Source organism: Hippocampus zosterae, chromosome 4 (assembly GCF_025434085.1).
Source record: "Hippocampus zosterae strain Florida chromosome 4, ASM2543408v3, whole genome shotgun sequence".
In the NCBI taxonomy this organism is placed as follows: Eukaryota; Metazoa; Chordata; class Actinopteri; order Syngnathiformes; family Syngnathidae; genus Hippocampus; species Hippocampus zosterae.
This window is the reverse complement of record NC_067454.1, coordinates 6,380,027-6,397,716: the sequence shown is the minus strand read 5'-3', so window position 1 is coordinate 6,397,716 and position 17,690 is coordinate 6,380,027. Positions and strand designations below refer to the sequence as shown.

General features: G+C 42.1%; 1 protein-coding gene across 1 annotated transcript; it reads left to right on the top strand.

Moving 5' to 3' along the window:
* The first annotated feature begins 6,738 nt into the window (after positions 1-6,738).
* On the top strand, positions 6,739-17,612 carry LOC127600044 (prepronociceptin-like). The gene is made up of 3 exons (XM_052064401.1): positions 6,739-6,841; positions 14,106-14,231; positions 15,780-17,612. Exons 2-3 carry the CDS (start codon positions 14,112-14,114, stop codon positions 16,311-16,313), a joined length of 654 nt encoding a protein of 217 aa, XP_051920361.1. The 5' UTR covers positions 6,739-6,841; positions 14,106-14,111; the 3' UTR covers positions 16,314-17,612.
* Positions 17,613-17,690: the final 78 nt, after the last annotated feature.

Here is a 17,690-nt window from a genome sequence, read left to right as displayed (position 1 = left end):
CCAACCTGCGGGCCAGAAGGCACTGATTTTATGACAGGGGCCGAGGGCCGGATGAAATTCGACCGCGGGCCGGATTTGGCCCGCGGGCCGGACTTTGGACATGCCTGGTGTAGAGGGTAAGTGGGTGAGATGGGCGTTTGTGTTGATGGGGCCGGAGGGGCTATTGCTGAATCATATTATACTGACGTGCAGATGGTGGGGGGGGCGTTTGCATCGATGGCGGAGTGGGCCTGTCAGATATTTAGGTCATCACTCAGCACACGTCAGAGTTTTTTGAACAGGCAATCCATTTGTTTAAAAAAAAAAAAAGAACCTAAAATGTTTTGATAATATTTCCACCTTATTACACAATCCCAGCAATATCACACATTTAAAGAATGCGGATATTTTTTTTCCCCAGGTGGCATCATAGTAGCATGAAAAAAGTGAAGACTGTAAACAATGTAACCATCCACACACATTTCCAGCCAAAATGCTGATTGTGTTGCTATGCCATTATGTTGATATAACCATAAAGAGGAGGATGCATGTTTGTGTGTGTGTGTGTGTGTGTCTGTGTGTGTGTTTGTGCTGATGGGATTGATACGAATGTGGAGGGTGGGGGTGGAGGTCTGCCTCTTTATCTGCCTTTAGTTACGATGACACGATAGCGATAATTGTTCCGGACCACATATCATTAAATCCAGTGTGTGTATTTTTGTGCATGTCTGTGTGCATGTGTGTGTGAGAACGTGCATTTGAGTGAGTGCATGTACTCGTGTGCACATATATGTATTTTGTGCATGTGTTTGAGTGTGTGTATGCGCGTGTGTGTCTGTGTGTAAGTGCGTGCCCCTCCTTCACACGTCATCACATTTGGAGAACTTCTCTTCTGCGCTTCTATGACAGTTGAAAATGTTCACGTCCACTTCGCATCATCAAATCTATAAATAGTTTTTCTTTATTTTAGTTTTACTGTACAGCAGTTACAAACCACAGTTGTAAAATGCGACACTGTTCCTGCCAAAACACTGCCAGAAGGGGTTGTACGGGGGCCAGAGCTTGACCCTTGTACAGATGACTTCGACTTCCATAGTTATGCCAATGGACATTTTAATGGGGGCTGCTAAAAGCACAAGAGTCCTGCTTTGATGGCCTGGGTGGTCTCTGACCACGTCCATTACGCCAGACCTCGATTAGCTGAATGGTTTTAGAGGCCTTATGTCCGTGAGCTCATCGTAGCGACAGTCCCATCTCATTAGCGGCTTGATTGGTGGAGGAGGACCCGCAGCTTCCATCTATTGAGGAGGCGCTCCGAGGATGTATAGTCCAGTAACAAGGCAGATTTTTAGCATTGATGTCACGCTTCGTGAGCCAGCCAAACTGACAACACGATCGAGGTTTCTCCAAAACAGAATAATTGATTTGATTTTGCGTTCCTTTTAAACTGATGTTGTTGTGCTTGCTTTATATTAGCCGTGTTCCTACCGATGGAAATGAGCCTTTTGGGTAGAGGTGGGCATATTTACATGTTTTTTTAAAAAATTACGGTTATTGAAAACTAATTAAAATACCTGAAAAAGAAATTCCAAAAAAACCCTTTTTTTGGAAATGAAATAAATGTATAAATAAAAAATATATAAAAAATAAAAAAACAAAAATGCTCTTAAAAAACTAAAACTAAAAACAAATTACATATTATGTTTCTAAAATGAATTAATGCTAATTATGATTGTAGCAAAAAATATCCTTGATTTACATCTATCAGTTAATACAAATCAACACCACATGAGCTCTTCATCGTTCATTTAATTGTTATTTATTCGGGTATTCCTATATTTCTGTCGAGAATTGTAATTTTTTTTTTAATCTTACACTTTGCAAACACTCTACATATTTAAAAAATACAACTCAAATTAATACTAAAACTAATAAAAACAAAACTAATGAACAAATAAAACAAAAACACATAAGCAAACAAAGTTGTTCTAAAAACAAACTAAAACTAATTCAATTTAAAAAAAAAAAAAGTCAACATGAAACAAAGGCTAACATTTAATGAAAATCTCAAAACTTTTCGAACCCTGCAAGTTGGGAGAGTGAGGTCCGCTTTCCTGATCAAGTCCCGACTTCACAAACAAGCAAAGCAAAATGGAAAAAAAACAAGGTCATCTTCTCAACAAGTGAGTGTTAAGAGTCTCACGTGACCTTAGAAACAGTCTGAGACCTGACACAGGATCTGTCTCTCCATTTATCAATCATGTGTTGTTGTCAAATGTGACTTTGACCATTTTTAGATTCCGGCGACGACCTGCAGAGCTCACTGACATCCTGCATTTTGTCCTTCATCTCCAACATGAGCGCATTTATTGTTTTTCCTCTCACTTGCGCTTCAGGTTGTTCGCTTCCCAGCGCTGTTGGATACGCACTAGCGTCATGACGGAAAACTCTCCCAATTGACCGGCAGGTGACTCCCCGACCCCGCTTTGAATTGTGGGTATTCAGTTGAATTATACGGCCGTCACCGATGGAGGGATACGTTTATTCAATCAGGACGTCGAGATGTCGCCGATGAGGCCGTCGCGCACCCATCAATCTTCCTGAAAGAGCCTCCTTGGCTCCACGCTCAAACGGTGGATAAAAACCAATTGGACCTCCTAGGCTGTCACTGCTGCACATGCCTCAAGTTTGTTTCTGAGTTAAGAAAACGTTTTTTTTTTCTTATTTTCAAAATGAAAAGCTCGAAGAACTAGTCCACAGAGAACCAAGACAGAAGTTGGCTGGTCCCAGTTAACGCATAAATATTCACATAGCTAATATAACGCTAGGGCGGCCCGGTAGTCCAGTGGTTAGCACGTCGGCTTCACAGTGCTGAGGTACCGGGTTCGATTCCAGCTCCGGCCTCCCTGTGTGGAGTTTGAATGTTCGTGGGTTTTCTCCGGGTGCTCCGGTTTCCTCCCACATTCCAAAAACATGCATGGCAGGCTGATTGGACGTTCTAAATTGTCCCTAGGTTTCAATGTGGGCGTGGATGGTTGTTTGTCTCTGTGTGCCCTGCGACTGGCTGGCAACCGGTTCAGGGTGTCCCCCGCCTACTGCCCATAGACGGCTGGCATAGGCTCCAGCACCCCCCGCGACCCTAGTGAGGATCAAGCGGTTCGGAAAATGGATGGATGGATAATATGGCGTCAGGTCGAAACCACCGATGTCACAAATTAGCAATATTTTTCAAGGGTAAAAAAAAATGTATTTTTTTTCTACAGCAAAATATATACAGGTACATACTGTTTATTTGAAAACTCAACTATAACTGTTGTTCACTTCTTTTTACACTTTCAACTCAACTCAACTGTATTTATAGAGCACTTTCGAACAGCCATCGCTGCATACAAAGTGCTGTACATGGAGCAATTTAACATATACAATAAACAGTAAGGCGGCCCGGTAGTCCAGTGGTTAGCACGTGGGCTTCACAGTGCAGAGGTACCGGGTTCGATTCCAGCTCCGGCCTCCCTGTGTGGAGTTTGCATGTTCTCCCCGGGCCTGCGTGGGTTTTCTCCGGGTGCTCCGGTTTCCTCCCGCATTCCAAAAACATGCGTGGCAGGCTGATTGAACACTCTAAATTGTCCCTAGGTGTGAGTGTGAGCATGGTTGATTGTTCGTCTCTGTGTGCCCTGCGATTGGCTGGCAACCGATTCAGGGTGTCCCCTGCCTACTGCTGGGATAGGCTCCAGCACCCCCCGCGACCCTAGTGAGGATCAAGCGGTTCGGAAGATGAATGAATAAACAGTAAGACAAATCGGTAATAACGACGGTAGAAAGCACCGAACATTAAAACCAAGAACAAATCCAAGTCATGCTGAGTCGAATGCCAGAGAATACAAGTGAGTTTTGAGGAAAGTTTTGAAGATGGGCAGCGAGGAGGCTTGCCGAATCTTTGAAGGGATAGCAAAGATGTAAAGATGTTTTACGATGCTTTCCTAGGTGGAACGTTTGCCAAGAAAACGAGCCTCTATCGGATGCGTTGTGCTGTGGTATGCTAACAATGACGTCATTTAAAGGGAAAGCGTCATCCAAGCTTTTGACGTCAGCACGTTCCCCTTCATCTCCACCTTTTGTCTTCCCTCCTCCACTTCAAAGAACCTCTGGAGGTCTTTGAGGTGGATAAGTCGATGAATTGTTTCAAGCAGCTCAGGATTGGACGGGGCCTCGGCGTCTGGCATGGAGAAGATAAGGCCGCTTATCTATCTCTCCGTCTGACCAACCTGCAACCCCCCGTGCCCCTCCTCCTCGCCATCATCACGACCTCCTCGGCATCCCTAAAGAAGACCGTAAAAAAAAAAAAGCTTCATTGCCAAATTGTCGACTCGGAAAAGCTTTGCAACGTGGGGAAGGTGCAAACTAAAGTATGCCGAGTGCAATGCTTTTTTTTTTCTTGGGCAGTATAACAAGTATGACTATCGAACCATCTTTTTGTCATTTTTTTTTCTATAAGCAAGCTAAACTCTTACAATATAAAAGTCAATTTTCAGAGAAAAAGCACATTATCACTTTGTGATAAGATAGGAGCTCTGTGCTATTTAGCAACGATGACACGGTGCTGTCACTCCTCCGCCATCTTGCTTGGGAGTGACAGTCCACCCCTTCCTCATTTTTGCCCCTCGTCTTCTTCCTCTTCTTTGCCGTTGATGCTGGCAGCGCTTCATTACTGTCACCATTTTAACGTGAAGAAATGACGACAGGCAATTACGTGTTTGTCAGGAGCGTCCTGGAATAAATGTTTTTCGTGGAATACGATGAACACGAGAGGGGTTTATGGTATCGGGCTTTGTGAGAGTTTTGATACGTCACGAATACAAATGTATCCTGTGCTTACAAATTTGGGTGAATCTACTTTGGTGTTTAGATTGTTCTTTCATTCTTTATAAATTCAAAATAAAAGATGAAAACTCCATCGGATTGGATAACTTGGTAGGATTGCCAAACCATCCAAAACCAAATAATAGAGATAAATTGAGAAAAAAAATGTCTTGGCATCGTGTACCTGACTCCAGCTGGCTTATTGCTAATTAGGAAAATTGACGCCATCATCAAAGCCGTGACAGAGTTTTGACGAGGAACATGTCTCATGCGCTTGTCTCTGATCCGGGGGACTGGATTGGCCTCTCATAAACGATTCAACGTCATTAATTAAAAACTCGTTAAGATTCCCCCTGAGGAAATAGCCGGTATCTAAACAGTAAATGACAGCAATTATTCATTTTAGCTGTCTTCACAAACAATAATATTCATGTAATCCATGTTATTCAAGCTTCATCTTTAACCGTCTTGATGTTCGCGGATTAAATGTCAAATGTGTCCAACACAGTTTTTTTTGGTTTGTTTATTGTTTATTGAACATAAAAACATATACAGTAATACATTGACAGCAAGTAAAGGCAAAACAGTAAAAAAAAAGGAAAAGAAAACAGGCCGTTTCTTTTGACAATTATATTTTCAAAGGAGTAGGAAGAAGTAAAAAACTGATCTAGTCTGACCCCATGTTTTTTATTAATGTATAAATAGATCATTTTTTTTATATTAATCGCAAAAGAAAAACAAAAGTCTGCATATAAACAAATGCTTTTACCCTTAACTGTGCTATACTTATCTATTTTTACGACTTTTGGTTTGTACAGGGATAATGAACATAGACACTCTTGCACTTTTATATATTTTCTCTTGTATTCATAATGGATTATGCATTACATGACTACGTTTATCTACGTAATTCTGATTTATTATTCTATTTAATGAACGTTTCGAATTGATCACCTTAACTCTAATTGACGTAGTTTTTTTGGTACTATTTTCTTGAAAATGATGGGCAAGCCTCCCCGCTGGCCATCTTTAAAGCCCTCCTCAAAACTCACTTGTATTCTTCGTTCGACTCAGCATGACTTAGATTTGTTCTTGATTTTACTGTTTGGTGCTATCTACCGCCTTTATTACGGATTCGTCTTACTGTTTATTGTGTATGTTAAATCGCTCCATGTACAGCACTTTGTATGCAGCGATGGCTGTTTGAAAGTGCTCTATAAATACTGTTGATTTGACTTGACTTGAATTTGTTTTTTGAACTCAGTCAGCGAGATTTAACACCGAGAGATTTAAGCAAGGAGTGTATCTGTAATAGGTGTTAATCTGTGTTTATCACCTATTACAGATACACTCCTTTGCTTGATGTTAGTTCTTGTTTTGGTTTTTTTTGTAATGGTTGCAAGCCCTTAAATTAAAATTAAAGTGGTTCTTCAAAACAGTGTTTATAAAATTCAATTTAAGGTCAGTGAGTTTCGACGTGTGGTCTGTTCATGATGTGAAACGTTGCCCATATCTACCAAAATAGAGCTTCAACAGTCAACGTTTTCATTTGTATTGAAAAAGGTAGATGTGAAGAGGCTCTCAGAGGCAGGGTTTATTCCGTGAATATTATTCAGTGATTCACAGGAGAGCAAAATCATCTAGTTTGAACAATAAATGAGTTGGTTGAGATAAACGATTAAAGCGGTGCTATAGTCAGATTTACAGCTTTTTTTTTTTTTTTTGTAACACGACAATCATTGGTACGCGTGCGTGTGGCTGGATTCTCATCCTTATTTGCCTCTGTGAGGAGTTTCGAGGAGGCGAGAGAGCGAACCGGCAGAGGAGGGTGATTGGTGGCAAGTGATGGCGATGGGTGGGTGGGGAAGGGGGTGGCTTATCCCTATAAGAGCGCTCGCCTGTATCCTCGTCGTAGCCAGACACGCTCACGGAGGAAACTCACTTCTTCCAGCCCGCACCCGAGGGACCCCCTCCAACCTGAGGATTGTCACCCCCAACACGGGTAGGAGTTCACAGGCCGGGGCGGTTTGAGGATGGAGTGGCTTTAAAAAAAAACCCATTTGAAAATTCTTAAAATATAAAAGTACATCTATTTATTTATTTTAGCAGCTTATCAGACCAGATAGGTGAATTGAATTGTCGTATCGGTAGCAAGGCATGCTCGGTAATGACTGCACCATGAACCTTGAACCCCTGGTAGCGCTCCACTGATGTGGCTGGACTCATGTGGACTTAATGTATGCTTCGGGATTTTTCTATTTAAACAAACGGGGCACATAGATCAATCTTAATGTCTCACTGTTTTTATTAGAGTTCGGTTGGGTATGTGCTGCCAACAAGGTAAGTTATGGACGTCATTAAGAGCCGTTTTATATGATGTGTTTGATATATTTTTTATTGTAATTGGAAGTGTCAACAAGTTTGAACACACATGGACGCACATAGTTTTTATTATCACCAAAAACATGAATAAAATATGTCATGTGATCCGTGATGTCTATTTTATGAACAATTTAACCCCTTTTGGGGACAACGGTTACTACAGTGGACAGCTAATCATGTTATCATGTTACAGGTTATCGTTGTTGGTGCATGAAAGGGTTTAAAAGATATGCAGAATGTAAAATAAAACACCTTTTATTTTTGATATTAATGCAATAAAGAATCGTTCCACAGTACTGGCCGTAGATGGTGAATGTGTCTGGCGCATTTGCGCATCGGGACCAAACTCTCGGCTAACAGATTAGCATGTCAGGGCGCCTGTTAACTGTGCAGCTGTTACGAGAAGGGATGTATTGGATGAGCGAAGTATTGATGAGCCGTTGACACTGGAGCTGGTGGCTACAGCAGTCTTGTTTGTCCAAAAAAAAGTGCAGCAATGGATTCTGGCCTGTTTTTTTTTTTTCAAGAGGTGTAGGTGGCCGCAAACTATTTGTACACGACATAGGTGAAGGCAAATGTCACACAATGCCTCCATTGACCACAATTTTAATTGTATTTCCTTATTTTGTATGTATTCATTTTTTAAAAATATTTACTGTATTTTCAAAATAAAAGCCCAGCATTACAATTTTGACCGTTTACCTGTAATTTCCACATGACTTGGCCGAATTCAAGCAGCTCCAAATGGTTCAACAAATGCGGCTTTCAGACTTGCGCGAGTTTTTCGGCGGGGGAATTTTCTAGTTGTTGTTTTTTTCCAATTTTACAGTGTCTCTGAAAGGGATTACACAGTCCACATGAGATAGACAAACATCAAAGACCCCTTCAGAGATCACCATCCAATAAAGACTCTACGGGTAGGATGGAAGGCGAGTGAAATCGTTTGCGGTCACGGGGTCACACGCCAGGATGCCGTCTTCAATGTGACCCTGACTGTGCCACGTTAATCCTAAGAGGCAATGTCCCCGAAACGACGGGGCCCCCCGTGCGTCCCTTTTGTACCGGGGGGCGGTGAGGTGGACAACGTTTATGCCAATCCTGGGTGCCTCGTTTTCTTACTTTATACACATTGGCTCACAAAAGAGGTGAACGTTTATGTCACAGGTGGTAAGACGTCAGCCTGCACGTGTGTGCTTTGCTTTTTCTTTGACCTGCCCCCCCTCCACCCCCTCCACATTTGATGCACATCTTGAAAGACCAAGGCCCTTCGACAATGTTTGCTTTATACTTTCACTGTGCATGCGCGACATTATGTCGACTATAGCTGACTCTGCTGTGCATTTTGTGTTAATCACATCTTTAGTCCCGGCAGGTTATCGAACAGCAACGCTTTCAATCGCCAATCAGCTTGTTGGGTTTTTTGTTGTCAAGTCCGTTTAAATAGACATTGAATGAGGCCATTAACAACATCTCACCTTAGAGAAGCGAACAAAGAAAATCAATGGCAAACTGTCTGATATGACGCCCCCCCCCCCCCCCCCGTGCGTGTGTGTGTGTGTGTATATGAAAGTGTGAGCCCACTTGCACCTTCATTAATCGACCCGAGATGATTAGCCATATTGAACAGGGGAATTGGATTCAGCTTACCATGTCTGCTTGTAATAAGCCCACCAAACTCAAGAATCCAAAAAATTTTGAATCATACAAAAAGTCAAAAGTAAAATATATTTTTGAGCAATTTCTACCCCAGCTGTGTAGATTTTGGAAGGTTGCTTTGTGGCCTGTTGTTTAGCAAGCACCTCACAATGTCGCTTTATTGTCTCAATTCTAAATGTCGGGGGGTCTTTTTTCCTCTTCTAACAGCGGGCGACACTATGTTGATGAGCACGAGTTAATTAGCATTTCAGTCAAGCTGATTGGTGATATAGATTGGCCAGACTTGTATCAATAGTTAAAACAAAAGAGGACAGAGTGTGTTTTGAGTGGGCCAGATAAAGTGAAGTTACTGTCAGGATGTGAATAGGCCTTAATAAGGAGAAATTTTCTGCCTCCTTACAAGGCTCGATGTTTGCTTCAATGCTAATGTTTACACATCGTTTGACATATGTAGCACTAATTACAAAGCGGATAATAATGAGCGAGTGGCCCGGTGGGCCGGTGGTTAGCGCGTCGACCTCACGGTGCAATTCCAGATGCGGCCTCCTTGTGTGGAGTTTGCATGTTCTCCCAAGGCCTGCATGGGTTTTCTCCGGGTGCTCCGGTTTCCTCCCACATTCCAAAAACACGCATGGCAGGTTAATGGAACACTCTAAATTTTCCCTAGGTGTGGGTGTGAGCACGGATGGTTGTTCGTCTCTGCGTGCCCTGCGATTGGCTGGCAACCGGTTCAGGGTGTCACCCGCTTACTGCCTGAAGACGGCTGCGAGAGGCTACAGCACCCGCCGGGCCCCTTGTCAGGATTAGGCAGATCGGAAAATGGGTGGATGGATAATAAAAAGCCTCTAAGAGCCCCTTTACACTTCAATCTATATTTACCGGTACTTCTTTGGAGCACCGAGACTTTTGTGGATCGGTGTGACCAGCTGCTTGTATAACCAGTCAAAATGTTAATAAATTATTATTTAAAATAAAAAACGTTTTGGGTGAGGGACGATATTGGAAATTTTCACTGTTTCCATGAAATTTCTTGAAAGAAAAATGAAAATAAGAGCTACGCAACCACGTTTATGTTCACTTGGCCTGAACAAAGGCCTGTGTATTTCTGTGTGTGACATATGAAATATGAAATCTCAAATAATGTATACCGTAATATTTGTTTTTTTTTTTTTAAAGTAGAAATTGGACATTTCAGGCCCCCTTCAGCCCCTTATTTCAGTGCCAAGATCACTACAATGAATCTATTTTGTATTTCTTCTACCATGGAAATAAAAAATTATGTAAAATGAGCAATAAATGGACACCCATATCCATAAAGCAAATTCTCAAAATGACCATCACATTTTAACATCACACACCTCCAAAATTACATGGCAGAGGCAAAAAAAATTTTTTTTTTTTTGTGGTTCCTGTAACGCGATACGTCACACGATTTCGTTGTGGGTGGCAGAATTGGTGTTAGGGCTGTTTTTTGTTTTGTTTTTTTGGCTTTCCACAGCCAGTAACTGTATGCACACTTACAGAATAGGACATTCAGAAGATTTACTGTAAATATATTGAGCAAAACCGGCTTACTTCAAAGGAAAAAAAAACTTAGGTTGTGGTTTGGATTTGAAACAAACCTTTTATGACAGCAGCCCTGGCACTTTTTTGATGGACGACCAGCATGTCTATAAAAGTGTAAATACTCGCAAGAAGCAGTTAAGGGTGAATAGCAAGGCTGTAATCCAAACTTATTGTGAACGCTGCATGCAAATGGGCGGTCAATTATTCCCCCAAAAAAGAAACATGATGAGAAAAACCATCACAAAATTGAGCAACCAGTTCAAGTTCGGTAATAATAATGTGCAGTGTGCTCAATCGCCCGTGAATAATCCGGCTTTAGGTCACCGGATGTCATTTATTTTAGAGCTGCTCATGTCCTCAATGGGAGAAAAGCAATCATTGAGAAAAATAAACTACTCGACAAGTGCAATGTAAGACATTTACTTTTTATTCACGCTTGGTTCGACACTCTTTTTCATGAACTTCAACAGGACTTGAACCTCAGCTCCCACAGCTCTTTCTGTGGATTGAACGTTTTTTCAGGGAACGGGAGGGAATCGGCAATAGGTAGTCTGCAGACTCTGGTCCATTCGTGGAGCCCAGAGTGCCAAGCAAACACGGTGAAACTGTTTTTAGCTGTTATGCCGTACGATAGAATAAGCTGCCAAATAGAAGTGAATTCAATGTTTTTAAAATCCTCTTTTAACGTGTTTAAATGGTGTCCGTGTACGTTATTTTAATAAATTTGCTGTCGTGTTTGGAAATGCTTAAGGTGTGCAAAGCACATTGAGTTGCCCGGTGTATAAAATGTGCGATATAAATAAAGTTGCCCTGCTTTGCCCTTGCCTAATCGCAGCACAGCTCCACTAGCACAGACAGTAATGGCCTTAATTAGCTAGTTTAGCTAGCAGTTAATCGTCCATTAAAAACAAATTAATTGCTTTCAGGAAGCTCACGGGAGGACTTGACAGTGGATGGGATATTTTAGCTCAATTCAATCAGCATCGTTATTTTCAGTGAGTTATTTTCAGTGAGAAGAAAATAACCGAATTCAATCAGAAGCTAGATTTCAGCTAGCAGTTCTTAAAAAAATCTGTAGCACCTTTACAGTCATTTTTAAATTCTATCCCTGAAAGGATATGAGTGACTTTAAAATGACAGGGTTAAAAAAAAATCCATTGCTTGTTGCTGGTGCTACTCCTAAATATTTGGCCTCCAGCACCTCAGCGAAATTTTAAATCTCAAGCATCCATGCTTGAGATTTAATGACACAAAAGTCCACCATTTTGGTCTGAGGCGACCATTTTGGAGTCAGTCTGTTCATGTCTAGGAGTCCTTTCAAGGAGACCTTGTCAAGGAGATTTTGTTCACATACTACTACGTTGGTACCACGTTTGCAAGACAAACGGGCGATGTTGAATTGCAAAACAAGCCCCCCCCCCCCCAAAAAAAATATTAGATGTCTTCAGACGTTTCCACTTGGGCGGTGTCCTCATAGAAATATTAATAAGTCACGTTCACCAGTTGCATGTCACACTGATTGTCATTGACTTTTGCTGAGCACACATTTTTACGGCTCAGTGGAGATAACCAGCTAATTGCGCGGACTTGACGGCAACTTCACAAAGTAGATGGAGATTTGAAGATGGAGGATTTTTGCTCAATTAGACGACACTGCCGTGATGATTTGTGTGTGTGTGCGTGTATGTGTGTGTGTGTGTGTAGGCCTATGTGAGAATTTTTGTGAATAATCATGTACATTTTTCTCATAAGCTTTTATGTGTAAGTGAGTGAATCTTTGTGTCAGTCAAACAATGAGTCAGTGCTAGGTTGGCATCGATAAAAGGAGCTGATGAGTTTTTTGATTGAGTGGAAAGTGAGTGGAAACTTTTTCTTCATGCTCCTAAAATGAGGTCAAAAAAACCTTCCCTCATCTCATTTTGCGTCAGTAAATGTCATTTTTCACTTCCACCCCTCAAAAATGTCATTGTGGCTCTTGAAGCATATCAGTGAAGACACAATAGTTCTGATCAAGACGACGTGCAGGAAGCTCGGCTTTTCCGTCATTTTGTCATTAGCGGTTCTTGTGTTTTTTTGTTGTTGAGGTGGAGCTGAGTCAAGATGTCTGCCTCTAATAAGGTCTATTGTTCAATAGATATTGTCCTTTTAAAGGCTGTTCGTCAGTCTGAGATAGACTAGTGTTCTGTTTGTTGAGTCGCTGCCATTCGCCACCACGCTCTGCACACACGCAATGACGGAAATCTCAAAATATTTCAAAAGTTGGTGTTCCCCAGTTTGTCACGTAGAATTGGTTCAGGTATGGTAGCAATGAGATAAAATGTCTAGGACACGTTTGCCTGTTAAGGACCCCTGGAAATTGTTGATATGACCCAAAAATGGTCACTTGAAATCGACCTCCCGTGTCTCATCTTTTTTTTTTAAGAATTGATTTATTAGTTTTTTTGTTTTCTGGTGAGTCAAACTTTGTCATCATGCTCCACCGACGCACACAAAAACTAAAACGCTTTGCAATTAAATCTCACTCATCTGTCTGACATATTTCCGGAAGCTTTTTTTTTTTTTTTTTTGGGCAGCATTAAAACATAATTTCTCGGACAAGTTTACCTTTCCAAACCAAAATATCGGACTTCCTCTCACATCTTATCCATGTCTTTTTTTATACTTTTTTTTGGATGGGGTGGGGGAGATTACGCCTGATAAACATTTTCTAACACTTCGAGGAGGCCAAAATTCATCAACATTTCCCCACCATTCTTCCTCAAAAATGCTTTGACAAAAAGATAAATGTTTTGCAATTTTGCTTAATCCATCTGCCTAGTGTAATAAACACTAGTTCAAGTTTATAGCAAGCAAACAAAATCTCCTGGATATCTTTGCCTTGTAAAGACAACTGGCGGCCCAGTGGACGAGTGGTTAGCACGTCTACCTCACAGTGCAGAGGTCGCGGGTTCGATTCTGGCTTTGGCCTCCCTGTGTGGAGTTTGCATGTTCTCCCCGGGTCTGCGTGGGTTTTCTCCGGGTACTCCGGGGTCCTCCCACGTTCCAAAAAAAATGCATGGCAGGCTGATTGAATACTCGAAATTGTCCCGTGTAAGCCCAGATGGTTGTTTGTCTATGTATACCCTGAGATTGGTTGGCAACCGGTTCAGGGTGTCCCCTGCCTACTGCCCGAAGACAGCTGGGATAGGTTCCAGCACCCCCCGCGACCCTTGTGAGAATGAAGAGGATCGGAAAATGGATGGATGGATGGAGACATCTGGTCAAAAAGCCCCAAAATGGCCGACGTCCTGTGTCTATTTGGGCTTTGGTTCTTTTAATGGGTCTACATAAGATATACATGTGTACAAAATGTAATTTTGCGAAGTGAAACTGGTTTTGCAGGCTGAAATATTTTTGGGGGCAATAATGATTCCTTGACTGCGTTTCGGTGATTATGTCCCACACGTTCTGCTTATCAAGACATGAGCAGTCCAGCACTGTCCTATGAAAAAGTTTTACAGTGAATCTCAAACGGTTTGTGTTGGTCTGTTATTTTTTTAGATTGCCATTTAAAAAACAACACCAACAACAGTAACAACAACAAATAATTAAAATACAATACATGCTGATTTATATAGAAGCAGAAGATTAAAGATTGTCTCGTCTTCATATTTGTCCCGCAGACCATCATGAAGACGCTGGTGGCACTCCTGCTGCTGCTTTGTGTTGACGGCGCGCATGGCGACTGCCAGGATGCCTGCCTGTCCTGCAGCCTCATCCTGCCCAAACGGCTCACCTTCAACACTATGGTGAGCACACGTTGCACGCGCGCACACACTCGCGCACATTTGCTATTTGTTAAGCTTTCCCTGACAGACTCAATTTTCATTTGCTGATAAGAGCTAAACCTTCCACTTCTAACTCTGCGTGACTCAACAAATTAGCCTTTTGGCATTTGACTTTTACTAATTTGTTGTGGCTAATTGATTCCGGGGGATGCATGCGTGCGCCTCTCGACAAGTCGACACTGGAAAAGACATTTGAGGGCATGAAGAAAAGACACAAATGATGATTTATTGCCTTTTGACAGCACCGATCGGTTCAGTTAACCCTTATTTAGAAGGGAGGTATTCACAGGACAATGTGTTTATCAGAATGATTTGAAGCGACCAGTGTTAAGCCTCCAAACATTTGGAGGTTAGTGTTTTGTCCCGTTCACTAGGTCTTTTGTTTTCACCTGTTCCAGTCAACTAAAATGTTGACTTCTTGTTCACTTGGGGTCATTGTTGTTGTTGTTTTTTTAAAAAACTTTTTCATGTGCATTATAAGAGACACGTCGCCCCAGTTTTGTGCTGATCAGTGAAGATGGTGTCTGGGACTGATTTTAAAAAGCGTAATCAACAATTTTATTTTTCTGAATTAAGAAGTGCGATAACATTTTGTCATGATGTAAATTATGGTTATAAACATAAAATGCACTTAAAAATCAACTACACCATAAAGTAAACTATACTAGACTGAAAAAGATCTAAATCCAGATGATGCTATTATGTGCAGCCACTTGACAAAATAAAATTGAGTACATTCAACACACCATTTTTTTTTCAGTGCCGTCTTGTTTGTCTTCTTCTGGAACTCGATGAAAATTTTGTGGTACTCACCACAATCCCACAAAAATCAACATTGTTGCATTTTTTTGCTTCTGTTTTACCAATGTAAGATAATCTTCCGTCATTCATCTTCCGAGCCGCTTGATCCTCACTAGGGTCGCGGGGGGTGCCGGAGCCTATCCCAGCTGTCTTCGGGCAGTAGGCGGGGGACACCCTGAATCGGTTGCCAGCCAATCGCAGGGCACACAGAAACGAACAACCATTCACACTCACACTCACATCTAGGGACAATTGAGAGCGTCCAATCAGCCTGCCACGCATGTTTTTGGAATGTGGGAGGAAACCGGAGCACCCGGAGAAAACCCACGCAGGCCCGGGGAGAACATGCAAACTCCACACAGGGAGGCCGGAGGTGGAATCGAACCCGGTACCTCTGCACTGTGAAGCCGACGTGCTAACCACTGGACTACCGGGCCGCCCCAATGTAAGATAATGTGGACTGAAAATGTCAAAAAATACTTTCATGATTATGTTAAAAAAAATAGCCCCTGTCACCAGTTTCACAAATTTACTATAAATCAGATGGACAATCCTACCATAACAAGACATTTGTAAAATTCAAGGACCCACGTGTGATTCGTTCTGGTAACTCTCCATTGCTGAGGCTTTTCTTTCTTCTGGAATAATGAAAAAAAAAGCTAAAGAAAAAGTATGCCGGGTTAATCCTTTCATCTTTTTCCCTGTCAGGAGTGTCTTTTTGCATGTCAGGGTTCCATCTCTTTGACATCCTCCTGGGACACCTGCCGTGGATCCCTGTTGATTTCATCTATGCCTAAAAGATCCCAGGAGGAAGTGGAGGCCTTCTTCCCTGCTGAGGAGGAAGACAATGGAGAGAAGGAAGAGGAGGAGCTGCCCTTGGCCTTGCAGAAGTTCGATCACATGACCCGAGAGCTGGGGCTGGATGAAACGGATGCGGGTACCCACAATCCCCCGCCCTTGGACGAAGAGTACGAGGACTCCGACGCCAGCGACGTGGCTCTGAGCGTCTCCAAGAGGTTCGGCGGCTTCGTGAAGGGCCGCCATGGCTACAGGAAGCTGATGGCCCCGGCCAGGTCCTACCAGAAGCGCTACGGCGGTTTCATCGGCATCCGCAAGTCAGCGCGCAAATGGAACAACCAGAAACGCTTCGGCGAGTTCCTGAAACAATACCTGGGCATGAGCACTCGGGCCACAGCGTACAACAGCGTCTCGGAGGAACTCAGCCGGCACAACCAAGTGTAGCGCGGCAACCGACGCCGTCACACCTCCCGAGGTCCTGCTCGTAGTCTCAGATGGATTTACACCGCAGGGCCCAATTTCCAGTTTGTGCCTGTGTGTGGACCGTCTGTTTACATCTGCTGTACTGTCAAGTGACACATTTCTGGTATGACTGTGCTTATATGTAAGATGCTTAATGGTGGCTTCCTCTAGTCTAAATCGCTTGTAAGTAGGGGTGTGCATCTCTCCACAAAAGACGAGTCAATACGATTCCAGATACATTGGGCACAATACGATTCAAGGAGGTGACGATTTTAAAATGTAACAAATGGATTTGGTTCAATTCAATGGGATTTGATTCAATTATGGTACGGCTGTAGTATTTGTCATGTTTATTAATTCGCAACAACATATAAAAGCTCAGCAAAGCCCAAACTATCCAAGTAAATTAAATTAAAAGAAACAACAAATCATCACGCGGCAACATCAAATCGATGGTTTTCATCTCTCAGAAAAGACAATTTCATTTATATTTCGATACACGGGCTGCGATAAGATTCAAGGATGCAACAATTGTCAAACGTTTTGGTTCAATAGGTCAAATCCAAATTTTCGATTCATTTTTTTTTTCCTTTTAGTTACACACCTCCTTGTAAGGTAAGTTCGTTTTGACAGTTCTTCACCCAGTTTGGTTTCTGTTCAGACTGCATACTGAAATGCAAGCATAAATGATTTGGTCTCAACTCTTCAGGGTGTTCACCTTGACTTGGTCTTGACTCCTCAATCTCTCTCGATTATTCAAACTCTTCAGATTCATCACCAACATGATTTGATCTTGGTTGGTCAGTCTTGATTTGGCACTGGTGCAACATTAAGCCTTTCTGAGTAGGGCCACAATGAGCCAAGTTGTGACGGCCCTGTCAGTTTGATGTTAAACCCCGACCGTGTTACTTGGATTTTGGGAAGCTATTTGGACTTTTTTGTTTCTGTATGTCTTTGAACTGACTGACTTTACTCTGCTACTATCTTGTGGTACAAAAGAAAAGGCTATCGCCGAATGCTAATGCTAATGTGTGACAAGTGACCAATGGATTATATTAAACGAAAACAAAAAAATCCAAATCATATGAATTCACCTCTGAGTCAGACAATGAGGGATTTAATTCAACTTCCATACAGGAGAATATGCTCATGAGCATCACACACCATGTATAGTACTAACAAATGATGTGTGGTATTTTAACTTGCCATTGTGTTAGTTTTAGGGTGATTGTAAATATCTGAAATGTAAAAAATATGTCCGTAAATAAAAACAGATAATTATTTCTTCTGTGGCTCGTCATGCAGCAAACGTTTCAGTTGTCCTGGGCTGTTTTCTTTATGGTAGAATCTTTCTTTGAA